The 15367-nt window shown below is 39.9% G+C and overlaps 1 protein-coding gene across 2 annotated transcripts in view; it reads left to right on the top strand.

Annotated features, from left to right (window-relative positions):
• rps6ka1 (ribosomal protein S6 kinase a, polypeptide 1) overlaps positions 1-15367 on the top strand; it is a 52319-nt gene that overhangs the window by 647 nt on the left and 36305 nt on the right. The window contains exons 1-2 of one of the 2 annotated variants that reach the window (XM_026152936.1): positions 5106-5790; positions 13062-13106. In XM_026152936.1, the coding sequence (XP_026008721.1) occupies positions 5728-5790; positions 13062-13106 (108 nt within the window). In that variant the 5' untranslated portion in view covers positions 5106-5727. Of the gene's footprint in view, positions 1-5105; positions 5791-13061; positions 13107-15367 lie in introns of those variants that run through there. The other variant, XM_026152938.1, reaches the window with a different exon arrangement.

Here is a 15367-nt window from a genome sequence, read left to right as displayed (position 1 = left end):
GTCTTCCAAGAATAACTGTTAGCCGGTTTTCCCGGGAATTTTCCGGAAATGTTTCCTTTTTCATCATTTGAACTCAGCTGACTAGTTATTTTTTAGCTATGGATAGGTTAACGTGACATTGCTATAACTTTATAAATATTGTAATAATGTCCAGTAGTTTTGCAGTGTCAGACATTTTCCGCTTGCTCATTTATTTATTGTATAAATAAATATCTTAGGATCATCCTCCTGGAAGAAGAAATATCTTAGCTTATTTGTAAACACATTTTTGACCCACAAGAAACCGCACAGATTATTATAATGCATCAAGTTGAATATATGATGCAGTTATCTACTTTAATATGGCCTCTTTGGCTTCTTATTTCTTCACCATAGGCTCCAATTCTACAGTAAATAATCTCTTAAAGAAAACTGTGAGTACAAAACAGCACCGTGAGAATGTGTGCTCTTGATCAAAATGTACTTTGATCAAGTGTGCTAAAGGGCAAGACCTGATGGAAAGGCTACTGGCATCAAAGAGCTACCCTCTGATATCTGGCACCCTCTGCTGTTATCCTCTTTGAACCAAGAGAAAGAGGCAGAGGCAGGGGGAAAGCTGACCTCATAAGTCAGTAGGCAAAATGACACTGTGCCCATATCCATGTGGCATATATGAACAGTGGCTATTCAGTTAGGTACACATGTTCATCCGCTTGTTAATGCAAATATCTAATCAGCCAAAGATGTGGCAACAACTAAGTGCATTTAGGTATGCAGACATGGTCAAGAAGACCTAAGGATGAGAAAGAAAAGTCACTGAAGGGACTTTAAATGTGACAAGTTTGTTGGTGCCGGACAGGCGGGTGTGAGTATTTCAGAAACTGATTGACTGGGATGTTCCCCACACAACCATGTCTAGAGTTAACAGACAATGATTTGAAGAAAAGAAAATATTGAGTTAGCAACAAATCTCTGGCTAAAAATGTCTTGCTGGAGAATGGCCACATTGTTTTGAAATTATGGAACAGTAATAGTAACAGTAAGAGCATTTCCGAATGCACAACAATTTGTGATTATTGCTGACTGAACCGCTATTGTTACTGTCAGAACTGTCTGTTGTATATTCTACTACGTGCACTGATAACAAAGAAATAACCAGAGCCAAACCCCTTGTATGTGTAGACACACTTGGTCAGTACAGCTGATCCAACTCTTGCTGGGTTAAGATGTTCTCAGCTGAAAATGTGAGAGGAAGAAGAAACAAACTTGTGTGTAACACATCACTCTACTAGCCTGACAAATCAAGTCTGAACCTGTCCCCAGTACTGCTCTGTGATCAAGTCCTAGATCAAGATCAAGGCTATCCTGTAGTGTTTTGGGGCTTTTTTAAATTTAGAAAGAGCACTTTTATTGGACATGGATCGCTTAAGCTGTTCTTTGGCTTTCCTGTTTTCCAGTCTACAAAAACCTAATAATAGCCTTTCGCATCGTGACTTTTGACTCACTGACATCACAATCTTAGATAGTTGTTTGTTCTTGCTGACTTTGGTGTCTGGGATTGTTTTTGTTTTAATATATATTTTTGTATAGGCATGTCCTTGGCCCACCTACTGGCCAAGCCCAAATACCTGGGCTACAACTTCAAGCCTCAACATGCTGTTTTTTTACTCGACAGTGAAGATTTGCTGTTTGTAGACCGGAGAGGTGTTCAAGCTGTTAGTGTAAAAAAAAGTGTCTGTGTCATTTAGATCTATAACCTGTCTTCTCTTCTTTATTCCTCACTCTTTTCTTGGAATAACTGTAACCCACATAATTTTGTTAGGGATTATTAAAGTATTTTGACTCTGCTTTGATTTTCTTTTATAAATTTCTATGCCCAATCAGTATTGCCAGTGGGCTTTATCCTTAGTCATTCTGTCCTTTTAACTATTTCTTAATGGAAATTCCACAGATGTTTGAAATATAATAAATCTTTCTTCTCTTTGTTCATGATTTGTGCATGACACAAAGCCAGGATGTATTTTCAGTCATTACAACTGCATCTTGTCCTTCTCTAGTCAGTCAGCAGAGATTGAATAATTAGCTTTGCTTCACTATTGAGCAGCTAATTAATTTGTTCAGTGCAGTAATTTCCTGGTGTCTCTGTTGCATAATCAAATTAATCCTTTGGATTAACTACCCATAAACAGAATTATACTTAACCTTAGATTGTTGCAGATCTACTCATTGTTATAAAGCTGAGTAGGAAAGAAAACATAAAACATAACTGTTTAAAATCTATTAACCTTACATATATCATTTGGTTATATGTAAGGTTGTTCCAACATACACACATATACAAACAGAAATATACTAATACTGCTACTAATAATGTGTTGCTAACCATTTTTCCTGTGTACCTCCCTAGTTTAAGAATAAAGGAGTTGTTAGAAACCCATGTGGTATCAGTCTTGTGTAAATAAAATAGGCTATGTCTACTGTTTATTTTTATTATATGTCGCATTTCGACAGCAGAAAGAAAACGTTTAATAAATGCTGAAATACAGTAAATACAGACAAAGTGCTTGGTTCACTCAGTTGATGTTAAAGAAGCGCAACACTTCAAAATACAGATAAAAAATTGATGTACATCTATGGCACAATAGTAATGTAAACATACAAAAAATTAAAAGAGCAATAGAAATAATAAATCAGAGAAAAGCAAAGGCAATAGATAAGCAGATTTATTTTGAGATGCTTTTTCGAAACCGACTGCCACTTCACAATTGGAGTATCCATGTATTTGCATTTTAATTGCCCTGTTTACAGGGACTTACATAACACAATTCATTGTTTCTCCTTCCGCATGCTTGGTCTCGCTCTCTCTCCTTTTTACCTCTGTGATTTCAGCTCAAAATGAAAATGAGGTTAATCAACAAGGTCAGGTTTGTATCCGTTTGTCTACTTTGCAGGCAGCCCTTTAGGGGAGGCCGAACAAGCCATCTACTTTGCTGCTTCTTGGCTTCAACAGCTCAACAAACACGATTTAGTCATCTTTCCAATAAGCTAGTCTTGCTCCGCTGCACGTGCATATGAAGCTGTATAGAGTCATATTGCCCATTTCCTGTTGAAGGTGGGGGTAGGGCATTCCCAGAGTCACTGGATGGGAAACACCTCTGAGTCATCTGTGTAAGATGTGATATCACCACAGCATCATGAACAGAATAAGAGATTCCTTGTAAGTTAGTATAGCAGTGTACAGCACTCCTAACACAAAGACAGTCTCGACTTTCATTTGTTCGGTTATTTGTTTTATCAGGTTTGCCTCCTTTGTTGCTTATAATTTGCAGTTTACATTGTATTGATTTTAGGTCATCCGCACTCTTCCTAAATCTCTTGATGCGACCTTTCAACCCTCTAGATAATCACTTTATTTCCTCCTATAAATTGCCTTTATTTACACCCCTCACTTCCACTGAAGGCTCACACCAAAAATGTCATATAACACAGGATGAGCCGTGCACAGTGGCAAACCATCAGGATCATTCGACTGGTATCCTTGGAGAGGTGGAGAGAGAGAAAGAGGAGAGAGCGACACTTGCCCAGCACATAATGGTCAAGGAATAATGAGGAGAGGGAGGATGAGAGATGATGAAAAGAAAAGGATGGTCTGTCGTATGGCTTCACTGACAAACACCATTACGAGGTGCCATGAGCTTTCTCTTAGCAGCTCTTTTTACCACGGGAGACAAATCAATGGGTTAATGCAATCTCTGGGTGAGCTGTGACTTTCTATATTGCATACAATGTCAGCATGATGCATAATACTCCACTTAGGAAGGGCGATGTCACCTTTTGGTCACTCCTTGATGGTATGAATTTGTTACACGATAAATAGGCTACACATAACCACTGCGATATTTGAAGGGAAAAGGACAGTCAGCATATTCCCTTCCCCCCCCCCCCTTTCAAACCCCTGTGTGTGGCAATGTTTGTGTGGGTATATGCATGTGTATTTTTTATTGTTGTTGTTGTTGTTATATAGTATGAATATTAATAGAAAACTGCAGTAACCCTTGAGACATTAATTAGTGTGGCAGTTTTTCTTGAGTAAACAGAAGAGGTGCTGCCAACAGGTTAGAAACAAAGTGCAGCTACACAAGAGAAGAAGCGCTTCCTTCTCTAGTTCATTTCTTTTGTGTTTAACATCTTGTAGCACTTAGATAAACAGGCTACATCAATGCAGCAGTAGAATTTTAGACCTAGATAACGCCGCCACTGAAAGAAAGGTGCCAAATTGTGAGCAATTTTCCATTCCACTTAATTTTTTATTTGTGTTTCTGTGAATGCATTGCCTTCCCCATCTTGGTTTGAATCAAAAGTTTATCAGATCCACAACACAAGGCGTTTTTTTATGCCCTCCAGTTGCCAATAGTAACCAAAGCTGGCCAAGAGCAAAATCCACTTAGCAGTGAATGAAGCGGAGAAGTGTTGAGGGTGGAGGGCTGTATTATATCGCTGAAGATTACAAGGACCTTCACAAGAGCTGTTGTCAATGAAGAGAATGCTGCATCAGAGTAATGGCCGGAAAGAATAAAACACCACCGGTCACGACCTTTGATTCTAGTCTTTTCTGCTCCCTTCTCTTGAATTCTTTACATCATTGTGTAACCACAAATGTTATGTAATGTTTGCAACGGTGCATGTCATTTTTAGACCCAGAGGAAGTGATGATGCAGGTCCAAAAGCCAGTGTGCACTAAATGTAATTTCATTGAATTAAAAATTTGAGAGGCCTGGCTGAGGAAAGCAGTGCCATTCTGGGTAGGAGAACTCTATTGGACTCTGCACTGGCAAGTCCATCTGTGATCAGTATATTGTGCAATCCAATATTCCTCCAATGCTTTTAGCTGATGGTGATTTAAAGGTTCCTCTTTGAAAGGCCAAGGATCTTTACTCCTCTGATGCACCTGCTGCACCACATCATCAAAGAAAGCAGGCCGTTCCATCGGCAGCAGGCTCCCGGTACGCATTACGTAGTTGCAGATCCACTCTCTACCAGATGATGGCGCGATCAGACTTGGGCGGAACAAGCACAGAAGGGGGCTGGATAAAATCCTGCCGGAGCCTGCCAATAACAGCTCGAGTTGCATCCCCGCTCGTACTACAGAGCCACACTGAGGTCTCTGCGCGTATCGCATAGCGTTAGGAAGCTGGCGGACAGAAAGAAGTCTTGCCGTTCTGACTGGATGAATTCACGAGCGCACAGGAAGACGTAAATAAAGATCCGATACGGCGTCGATTGCAAGGACAGCCCGTGCTCCGGATAATTCCTTTAGGTGGCATTAGACTCTCACACAGCCTCATTAAAGGAGCTTGGATCAGTGTTGCTCTCTGCGCTCTTCTCTCCCGCTTGTCAAACCAAAATCCCGAGCAAGCCAACGCTCTTACCTGAAAGGACACGCTTGCTTTGGGTGTGTGTTTGTGCTGTTTCCAACAGGATAATCACTTTCAACAAATACGCACGAGTTACCCATCGTCGCCGAAGTCAAATCACGGGGATTACGTTTGTTTGCAAAGCTCTTGACTGCAGAGACCGTATGTGTGTCCCCCTCCGCTGTGTAGAGAGCAAAGTGCTGATAAATCTCCTGTGACTGGACTCGGGACCTGAGTGAGGAGCTTCTCGGAGCTGCACTTGACAGGAGCGGTTGGGACGAACCAGGACTGACCAAAATTCGCACCTGAGGGGGAAACTGAAAAACCGGCGAAAATGCCTCTTGCACAAATCGCGGAGCCATGGCCCACAATGGAACTAGTGCAGCTCGAAACGGAGGTAAAGAGAGGTGACAGTGTTGGCACTGGGTGCATGGCTTGGGCGGATTTTTTGTGCGTTTTTGCGCATTTTGTTTTCAGATTAAAATAGCCAACATTTGCGTGTGCTTTTTCACGAACAACCCCACATCCACTGTGTTCACCATTCACTACTTTCTATAAAAAGTGATTGAGAGTAAAGTTACTTGAAACGACTGAATAAAATGTGTATTTGTAATTGGGGTAACACAAGTTTTGCAATCAGACTGACTTGTCCATTCAAAAATCTTCACTGATATTCAGGTTTTTGGGAGCGGTAAAAGAACCAATCCAAAGCTTTGCCGGGCTCCCTTAACCAATAGAAAAATGCTTCATTATTATCAGTTCATTTGAGAGCTTTGGATTTCCCTAAAAGTAGCTTAAAGACCCCCCCACCCCCAGTTTAATTCACCTTCTAGTCAGTCACTGAAGCTCACGATCAATTCAATTGCAAAGCTCAACTCCACAGGGTAGATTAGTTTGTCGTGCCGTGTAAAGGCTCATCTTCACACTCTCTCACTGTTATCACCTCTATAGTGGCTTCTATAGATCGCTGTTTGCGGTATATAGGGTAATCACAGTGGGAGAAGCTGTAGCCTGATTATGGTGGGTGATAGATTTCAAGTCTAAGTTTGACTCTTATAATTTAATGCTAATGAGTTGCAGGTTAAACTGTAAACATTTGTCCGGCATAGTGCACAGAAACAACCTGCTTACACGAGGGAGGATGCCTGCTATCAGATTTGAATGCTATCTGGTGTCCATCTGTAAGCCCTAGGGAGGTGCACACAATATAAAATAAGCTATAAAAAAGTGCACGATACACACCCAAGATGCATGTAAAGCAATATAATCAAAAATGCATGCATATCAGTGTTCAGCATGCTTTTTCCTCATATTTCACTTCAGAACTTATAGAATTAGGGAAATAGTGAGAGAGATTTGTAGCCACAGTGTTGTCCACCCTCCTGTAATTGTGTTGTTGCATTATTATTAATGAGCACTTCAGGTGCTGCTTGCAAGCTACCACATTTATGGTTATGAAGGAAAAAAAATCAGACTGCAATCTAGTCTAGTCTCTCTAGTTTGCTGTGTTTTAAAACAAAACCTGGCTTGTAGTAATGATACTGACAGTAGGCACAGTCTGGTTGTTTGGATTTGCTCTTTTTAATTACCCCTGCAATTAAGTGGGTAAAGTGATGTGATGCTCCTGTTTCAGGTGCCTGATCTCTACAATGAATAGCTTTGTGCATACTACTGCAAGTCTCCTCAATCAGCTTTGCGAGATCTGTCATTTAGAAATGAAGCTCATTTTTCTACCTCTCAGTCTGCATAATCATTCTGATGTGATAGCAGTGGGAATTTAACTTGGTTAGAGAAAATGTGAAGTTGTCTAAATTTGCTCTATTAACCTAACTGCAACACAAGAAATATCCCAGACAGCTTAACAAGTCTTCACAAATTAGACCCCTGCAGTTAATATGAAGATTTAGAAATTGAAAAATCTCCCCCTACAGATTCAGTTACGGCAGTTACTGTTGGAGGAGAGAAATATGAGTCTAAGAGTATAATGAATGGAAAGAAAAGTCTTTGGTTAACATTCAAACAGAGTCATCTTGACATCGTTTGTTCACGAAGGCACCACTATTGACAGTATTCTGCAGCATGTGAGTTGGCTGAGTAGCATATCACAGCTGAACAGATGGTGGTGCAGAGCCTGTGAAGAGTGCTAAGTTTAACGCTGTGAAAATGCCCTGCCTTTGGAACGTGTTATAGTTACAACTCTGTGAATCAAATCTGTGCAATTCCTGGTTTAAAAAAAAGTGTGTGTGTGTGTGTGTGTGTGTGTGTGTGTGTGTGTGTGTGTGTGTGTGTGTGTGTGTGTGTGTGTGTGTGTGTGTGTGTAAAAAAAAATAAAATAAAATAAAAATCAGGATATATGATATATAAAATTTATAGATATACATATAAAATTTATATAGATATACATATAAAATTTATATATATATATATATATATATATATATATATATATATATATAAATTTTATATATATATATATATAAATTTTATATGTATATCTATATTTTGGTGTTTTGTTTTGTTTTTTTGTTTTTTTTATTGTGTTTCAGCGTTGGTTACTGAAATCCAAGATCTGTAATTGGTTAGATCAGACAAACACTGCCAGTCAGGATGGGATCTCTGCCATTTATCTCCACCAACCTACCAACCAGCTGCACACTTTGGTTTCAAATAGCTTTGGGATCAGATTGATTGAGCAGAAAGCTTGAGTTTTAGACAGGAGGCCGTGCCAGTGAACATGCGAGTCATATGGGCAGATGGAACAGACAGAGATACGCACTTTTGGATGATTTAGAAAAAAAAAAAAAAGGGAAAAAAAAACCCACACAGAGAATGATGTGCTCTGATACACCAACTGATGGGAAGTCTGTTTTCCCTTCATCACTCATAATAAAAGTACTTGTGTTTGGAGCTCATCACCGTGCCATGAATGGAAATTGGTTAAATTCGCTTTTGTGCTTTATTCTGCGACCAAGCAAGCAAGAGAGAAACGCGTGAAGTGAGCGATTTGGGAAAAAAAGTGTTTGATTGAGACCTTTTATGCCATATCTGTTGTGAATGAACTTCAGTGATTCATCCCTGATAAAGGCACTTTAACAAATATGCTCATGCTGTCCCAGCTGAGTCACTAGCACCTGCATGAGCCCCTGTCACTACTACGTTGAGGCAGGTCCACCAAAAGTTCTGAGTCATGCTTATGTCAGTATTTGGTAATTGTGGATTTCAAATAGAGGAAAAACTGCGCCGATCCAAATGAGTAAATTCCTCCACTCATATTCGACATATTTTCCACGTCGACCTTCTGTTTTGTTTAATTTTTAATTTTTAAGTTCACAAGATTTCCCTCTCGCTTCTGTGTCAGCTCAGGTTTAATAGCTCATAAGTGCGGTGAGATGTTGGCAGAAAGTTGTCATGTACAAGCTGGCCAGGTTGGTTTAGAATGTATTTCAGTCCAGATCTGGGCCCACATCTGTTGGCTTAAAATTAAAATGTAAACATGCGTGTTTATTTATAAGAACTTCTCAAGCCGTGGCTTACAGAGCAGGATTCCACAAGCTTATGTGGCGAAGGAGGTTAAAATAAGTAAGATTGATAGATGGAATGTGTGCTGTTTCCCAGCAAGGTGTGGTCAGCAGTGTGCTGTCAGGTTCTTGAGAGTTCATTTCACATTCATGCTTTGCTGTGTGTGTGTGTGTGTGTGTGTGTGTGTGTGTGTGTGTGTGTGTGTGTGTGTGTGTGTGTGTGTGTGTGTGTGTTCGCACTGGCAGGCTTAGCTGCAGCTAATCTGGGTGTGATCTGTGGAGCACCTGAGCACCTGGGAGTGGAGGAAGGCATGTGATAACATAACCCTCAGCTTGATAGGTTCAAAGAAAGATTGTGTTCTAATACCTTTTTTGGTTTTTAGAGGTAAATATTAATCAAGTCACTAAAGCCTGAAGTGTACATTGCACAGCCTCAGCCATACCTGTAGGCAGTAGTGCTACTCTCTATCTTTTTAAGGTTGCTGACTTCTGAAAGGAACTACTTGGCACACAGTAAAAAGGAGAAACACCTATTATCCTTTTTCTGGAACTGACTAGAAGCTGTCAATATTCACTGATGAGATTACGAGAAATTATTTCAGATAGTATTACAGGCATAGAGAATAAGTGGTTATTGTATTTCTTAGTTGCCTAGTTACAGGGCTGTACTGCTCACACTGTAAAACGTGGACTTATCTGTCAAACTCACACAGACCAACAGTGCTCTGAGATTTTTTTTAATTTGCCTAATCATACAGAGTCCTGTGAGAAAAATGTGAATTTCTGCTGTCTGGCTCAGACTTGCTTAACACGTTGGTCTTTAAATCTGTTTACAGCATGCTTGTGGTCTGAATATTTCTCCCATTGCACATTTTTTTGCTTCTGTGTTTGTATTTAAACGGCACACTTTGAGCATATTTATATGCCCTTTTTTGTGTGCCTGTGCTCTCACTAAGGAAACCCACTGGGGGGGAAAAGCACCATTAACTGGGCCACTTGGATCAGCCATGCAGTGCTAATGAGGTTGAAATGTGTTGAGCAGCAACGTCAGAAAGACGATGCGAACCGCACACACAAACTTACACAGTTACATTCACACAAATAGAATCCCCAATCCTGGTACAAACAAAGCTAGCCACACCGATATAGGGAATACCAGAGTAAGGCGGGGAGAGTTCCTTCAAAGTAGCCTGATGTGTCTATTACACCAACAGACTCTGCACTTCCTCAAGATTTCCTTTATCATTCCTTAAACACATCTGGGCCTAACTTTTGACTGTACTTCGCCATTTAATTGCTTCCATTTTTCAGTTTTCTACCCTATCCCCTCACATTACGGCTATTAAAATCTTTATGAGTGGTGCAGTATGGCTAAATTAAATCTCCCCCCCCTTGATCATGATTAAAGTCCAACTTGTAAAAATTCCTGGAGGTGTACAGAGCTGTACTATCCCTGCAATTTAGAAGTACTACTGGAATAAAACTCAAAGCAGAAAATGAGCCATCTCATTCGGTCGGCAGGCACATCCAGTCTTACAGAACGGGAGCGAATGTGTTCTGAGGTATTACAGCGACAGTAAACTAAATCCACAGTCTGCGTGCTTTCTGTCAGAGGGCCTTTTTTTTTTTCTCCTTTCAGCAAACGAGAGTAGCAAAGCTGCTCTGCTGTCGCTGCCTGTGCCTATATCTTAAAATCAAGCTGTATTAATCAGCACACACAAGAAATTTCCCCTACTGCACTCAGCGTTTCTATACAGGAACAGCCAGAACAGATAAGTAAAAGTAAAACAAAGCTGTAAGTGGTGTACTTTACAGTTAAGTGTTTAAGGAATAATTGTCTGTTTTGTCACCTTTTACAGTTTTTTTTCTCTATTTCCTCTTATTTAATAAATAAGTAAAATAAATATTTAATGTACATGGGTATATTATTGAGCAGGTATATTTATTTAGCCTTTATTTAATGTCTAATTTACAAGAGAGACCTGATTCAGACAAGCATTAAATCATAGCAATAAAAAATAAATAAAATTGTTTAATGCATGTATACATATATGCTGTTTAAGTCTACAGTTAACAAAACAATGTATTTAAACAGTATTGGGCAAAAGTCCTGAGTCACCCCTAATTTTTTCATATTTTTCCAGGATACTGGTAAATATGTGTAACCATACTTGGAAATACAGTATATAAGACATAAGCAGTTTGCACAATTCTAATAAACTTGAGAGTAAATCTTTGTTATGACTGCCTTCATTCTTCAACGCAGCCTGAACTTTCTTAGACAAGCTTTCTGGTAACTTCTTTAAGTTGTCTTCAGGAATAGTTCTCCAGGCTTCTTGAAGGATATATCAACACTGTCCATCGGATGTTGGCTCTCTTTTCTTCTGTTGCCTGTAAAGATGATCCCATACTGCCTCAATAATGTTGAGGTCTGGGCTCTGGGGAGGCCAATCCATGACTGATCTCCAGGTATGCTGTAATTGCATTGGCACTGTGTTTGAGATCATGGTCACGTTAAAAAAGAAAGTTGTTCATCAAGCAATCACATGCTTTCCAGCTGGTATTTCATGGTGGATCAAAATCTTTTGGGACTTTTCTGTGTTCATAATTACATTTTGGTCTATAAACCAGCTCTGCACTGGATAATGAGTCTAATGATCATCAGAGTAAGCACCTATAGAAAGAAACTCCCAGGGTTGTTCATTTCAATACAATTTACGTCCTTTCTGTTTATTGCTTGTCATTGTGTTGACTCCCTGTTGTGTTTTCTGCAGTCTGAGGGAAGAGGAAGACTGCATCAAGGAAGTGAACAGTCTCATTCTGAAATGGGAAAAACAAAGCATAAAGCGGAAATGGGGTGGGGAGGTTTTTTTTTTTAAGTCCTCACTCATGTGTTTCCTTAATCACTGAAAGCATTCAGTTATAAGGAATCTCAAAAAGTAGAGTTTAAAGTACACAGGCCCTGAGCATGAAGGGTGGATCTGATGAAAGAGTGGGATCATGCAAGAAACTGAGGTCAGGTTATTTGAACCTAGCAGTGCAGTGTCACATTAAACAGAACTTAATAGAACTTGCCTTTGAGATAGAACTCTCTTCTAATGCAAAATGCAGGAGCTAGGAGACACATTTTCTGACGAGACAGCCTCTGATGAACATTAGTAATGCCGGAGTGCACAGTTAATCGCTTATGCCATTAAAATGAAGTTTGTGCCTATTGTGGGTTTTAAGCTATATCAAAACAGTTTTAAATAATAACCAATTTCATACGGGTCTTTCATTTTTGCTAAATTGCACTGACTTCTTCTGTCTCGTTAAAAATGAAAGAATGCAAAAAAATAATATGGACATATTTGTGTAGATATCGCCATAATGTCAAGATGTTATGAGTCGTAACTTTGCATATTAATGCAGTTCAGTTATTAAACTTGCATACAGTTGCAACAAATTCTAGACTGGCGTTGTGCACCTCAGGCCTGGATACCTGAGATAAAGATGAAAGAGTTTAAACACACTATTCTGTGTTTTGAAGAGGTGTTTGAACCTCATGCAAGCTCTTATTAAATGTCTAAATGCTCTTAGCCAGCTAGACAGTCGGTCTTCGTCTGCCTGGCCTCTCTGACCAATGATCCTGATTTGGACTGACATCATCGCAGCCCCTGCTATGTAAAACATTACATCACTCTCCTCTTGTTATCGTTCTGCTGTGGCTTTTTCTGTCTCTCTCTCTTTCTTTTTTTTTTTTTTTTTTTTTTTTTTATCTTTGTTTGCAGTGGAATAAGATCCACATCTAATCAACTAATCTGTCTGAAATCCCACCATATGTTCAAAGTTAGTCACTCACTTCTTCTGTGGGAACAGCATGTTGATTTTCACAATAGCTACCATTGAATCATTGTTTTCCAAATACCAATGATTACCCTTTTCAGTGAGACTTGCCTACTGAGGATATGCAATTGTGTGTTGGCCTTAGATTATTAGGTTTGCTAGTGAAGGAGCAAAGTGCTGGATACAGTGGACTGCTGCCGCCCACGCAGTCTTGCAAATATCGCCGTGCCTCGCTTCTTCCTCCTTTAGACCCATCCAGACACATGTGATATATGCACTTAACATCCACACTGACCGACTTTTTCTCATCTGCTTGTCTTGACAGAATGGACAGAGCACTACAGAGGATGGAGTCACAACTGCTGTCAAGGTAGGTGGCATTTCTGGAACAATGACACGCACTCGCACAAACATGCACAAATGTGACTCAATATTCATGCAGCTTAACGTCCAATAAATTACAGCGAGAACTTGGACGCAAGTCTTGTTTTGAATTCTTGGCTTTTGCGCGCGCTCTTCTGTGAAGACGAGCAGCAGAAGGTGAAATTCCATCAAAGGGCAAATTTTTGTGCGAATCTTCATTTTGAGCCGTTTCCATCTCTGTAGCAAAAAAGAAAGCCGTGGCGCTCTGTCACGTGTCAGGCGTTTGCAAGTGTGTGACTGTGCGTCGATTTATTCATTTAGCAGTCGCATTGACAGCCCTGAGAGGGTATTAGCTGGCTCAAGTTTGATGTGTTGAATATTCCCTGAGTGAGGCTGATTGAGCAGCAGTCTGGCTAATGGGTATAGTGATGAGTCTGGTTGACTAGAATAGAAAGGCCATGTAGTGTTACACATAGTGCACGTCCTGATCTGGCCCGCTTACATGCCAACATGTCATACAGGGACAAACGCACATCAGCTCGCACTTACAGAAACTCGGTGAAAAAACACTGCGTCAGCCCTTTGTGCCTCCTGGTTGGCCTCTGCCCCGTATTGTCCGGCTCTGAAATATGATCCCGCTTCCCCTTGCACTCTTACTGTTCAGTCATGTAGCAGAGGACAAGGAAATGTTTGTTCTTGCGTAGCTAGCCTCTTCTTTTATGGCCTCACTCTCAAGGGGAAGAGCCTCTAAAGAGCGTGTCGTCTTTTCTTTCAGTGCAATGTCACAATGTGCTGTGACCGTGGACGAGCTGAATAAGAAAGGTTTTTGCTTTAGGAGTCCATGCACATATGCCACACTGGGCAAGGCAATTAACGTTTGAGGACAAGAATTTAAAAGAACAAAGGATTGTTCTTTTATCTATGAATTTTACTACTACGTGATCAAGGATTGGGGATTTTTGTGTGTGTGTGTGTGTGTGTGTGTGTGTGTGTGTTTACGCATACAAGAAAATGGCAAATCTATGCAAGTTTACTCCCCAAAAAATCATCTTTGTGCTCGAACCACTCTGTTCTGCTCCTGTGAACTACATGAGGACAGATTTGTCAAACCCTTTTTCTTTAAACAACTGATTTTTCATTTTATCTCCAACTTCCTTTAAATAATGAACTTGGAAATGATCATGCACACTGTGGATATTATCTTTGTACCTCACTGAACTTGTAATAATAGCAACCCAGACACCAAAAATGAAACCAGATTTGTCATGTCACAGCACATCTGGCCACATGAAGTCATTATTGGAAATTGTACCAATCCAGCATATTAGATTACTACATCCCTAATCATATAATGTCAATATGAGTCTCCAAAAAGTGGCTGATATTCAATTATGACTCAGTCCTGGTAAGCACTGTGATAATTTACATGTTTTGCTAATTAACCGGTGCATTCCAGTAATCTGATCAATTATGTAATCTCTTTAAATAGGCTGCTGGATTTTTCTCTCCTCTGACTCTGCAGCAGTGCTATCTTGTGCTTCTTCCACACCATGATAGATGATCATGGGTTTTTGGTAATATGCTGAGAATAATGGACCACTATATTAGGAACTCAACCTGCTCTCGCTCTTACCTGGGATGCCCAGCCGATACCTATTAATCTCCTTGATGCCTTGAGCTGTCTTTGATGCTTCAGACATAGTTACACGTCTCATCCTCCTAGCAGCATAGTGAATTCGGGTCCTTGTCGAGCTCCTGCTTGCCTTAGACAAGTTTTCATCTAAAGCTGGCGTAGTGATCTCGTAGTGCCTTCTGCATCTCTGTGTTAGAAAAACTACAATGAGAACACTAACTTGGTGGAGTCTTTAGGAGATGGGTTTGTTAGCCCCATGTAGGGTTGGGCAGTATAGCCTCAAAATTAGATCACGATATCTCATGATGTAGGAAAAAAACAATAACTTTTGAATGCAGCTGTATTTGCAAGTGTAAGGACGTAAAATACATTTTCCATCTTTTTCTCTAATGAGCTACTGTCAGCTGTCAGTGCTGACATACTACTTAATTAAAATGTTAATCTATTGGAACAAGGGGCCAGCACAAGAGGAGTCAACTGTGAGTACAAACGTATTTTAATTAAAAGTATAAACTGCTTAACACTGGAGTTCAACATTGACTAAAATAACTTGACCTTGTAGCTCGACAGGAACCCTAACAATGTTGTCCGATAATAAAAACTGAAAAATATATATATATATTTTAACCTAATTT

This window comes from Astatotilapia calliptera, chromosome 19 (assembly GCF_900246225.1).
Source record: "Astatotilapia calliptera chromosome 19, fAstCal1.2, whole genome shotgun sequence".
Lineage (NCBI taxonomy): Eukaryota > Metazoa > Chordata > Actinopteri > Cichliformes > Cichlidae > Astatotilapia > Astatotilapia calliptera.
Note: the sequence above shows the minus strand (reverse complement) of the source record. Positions and strands in the feature narration are given on the sequence as shown.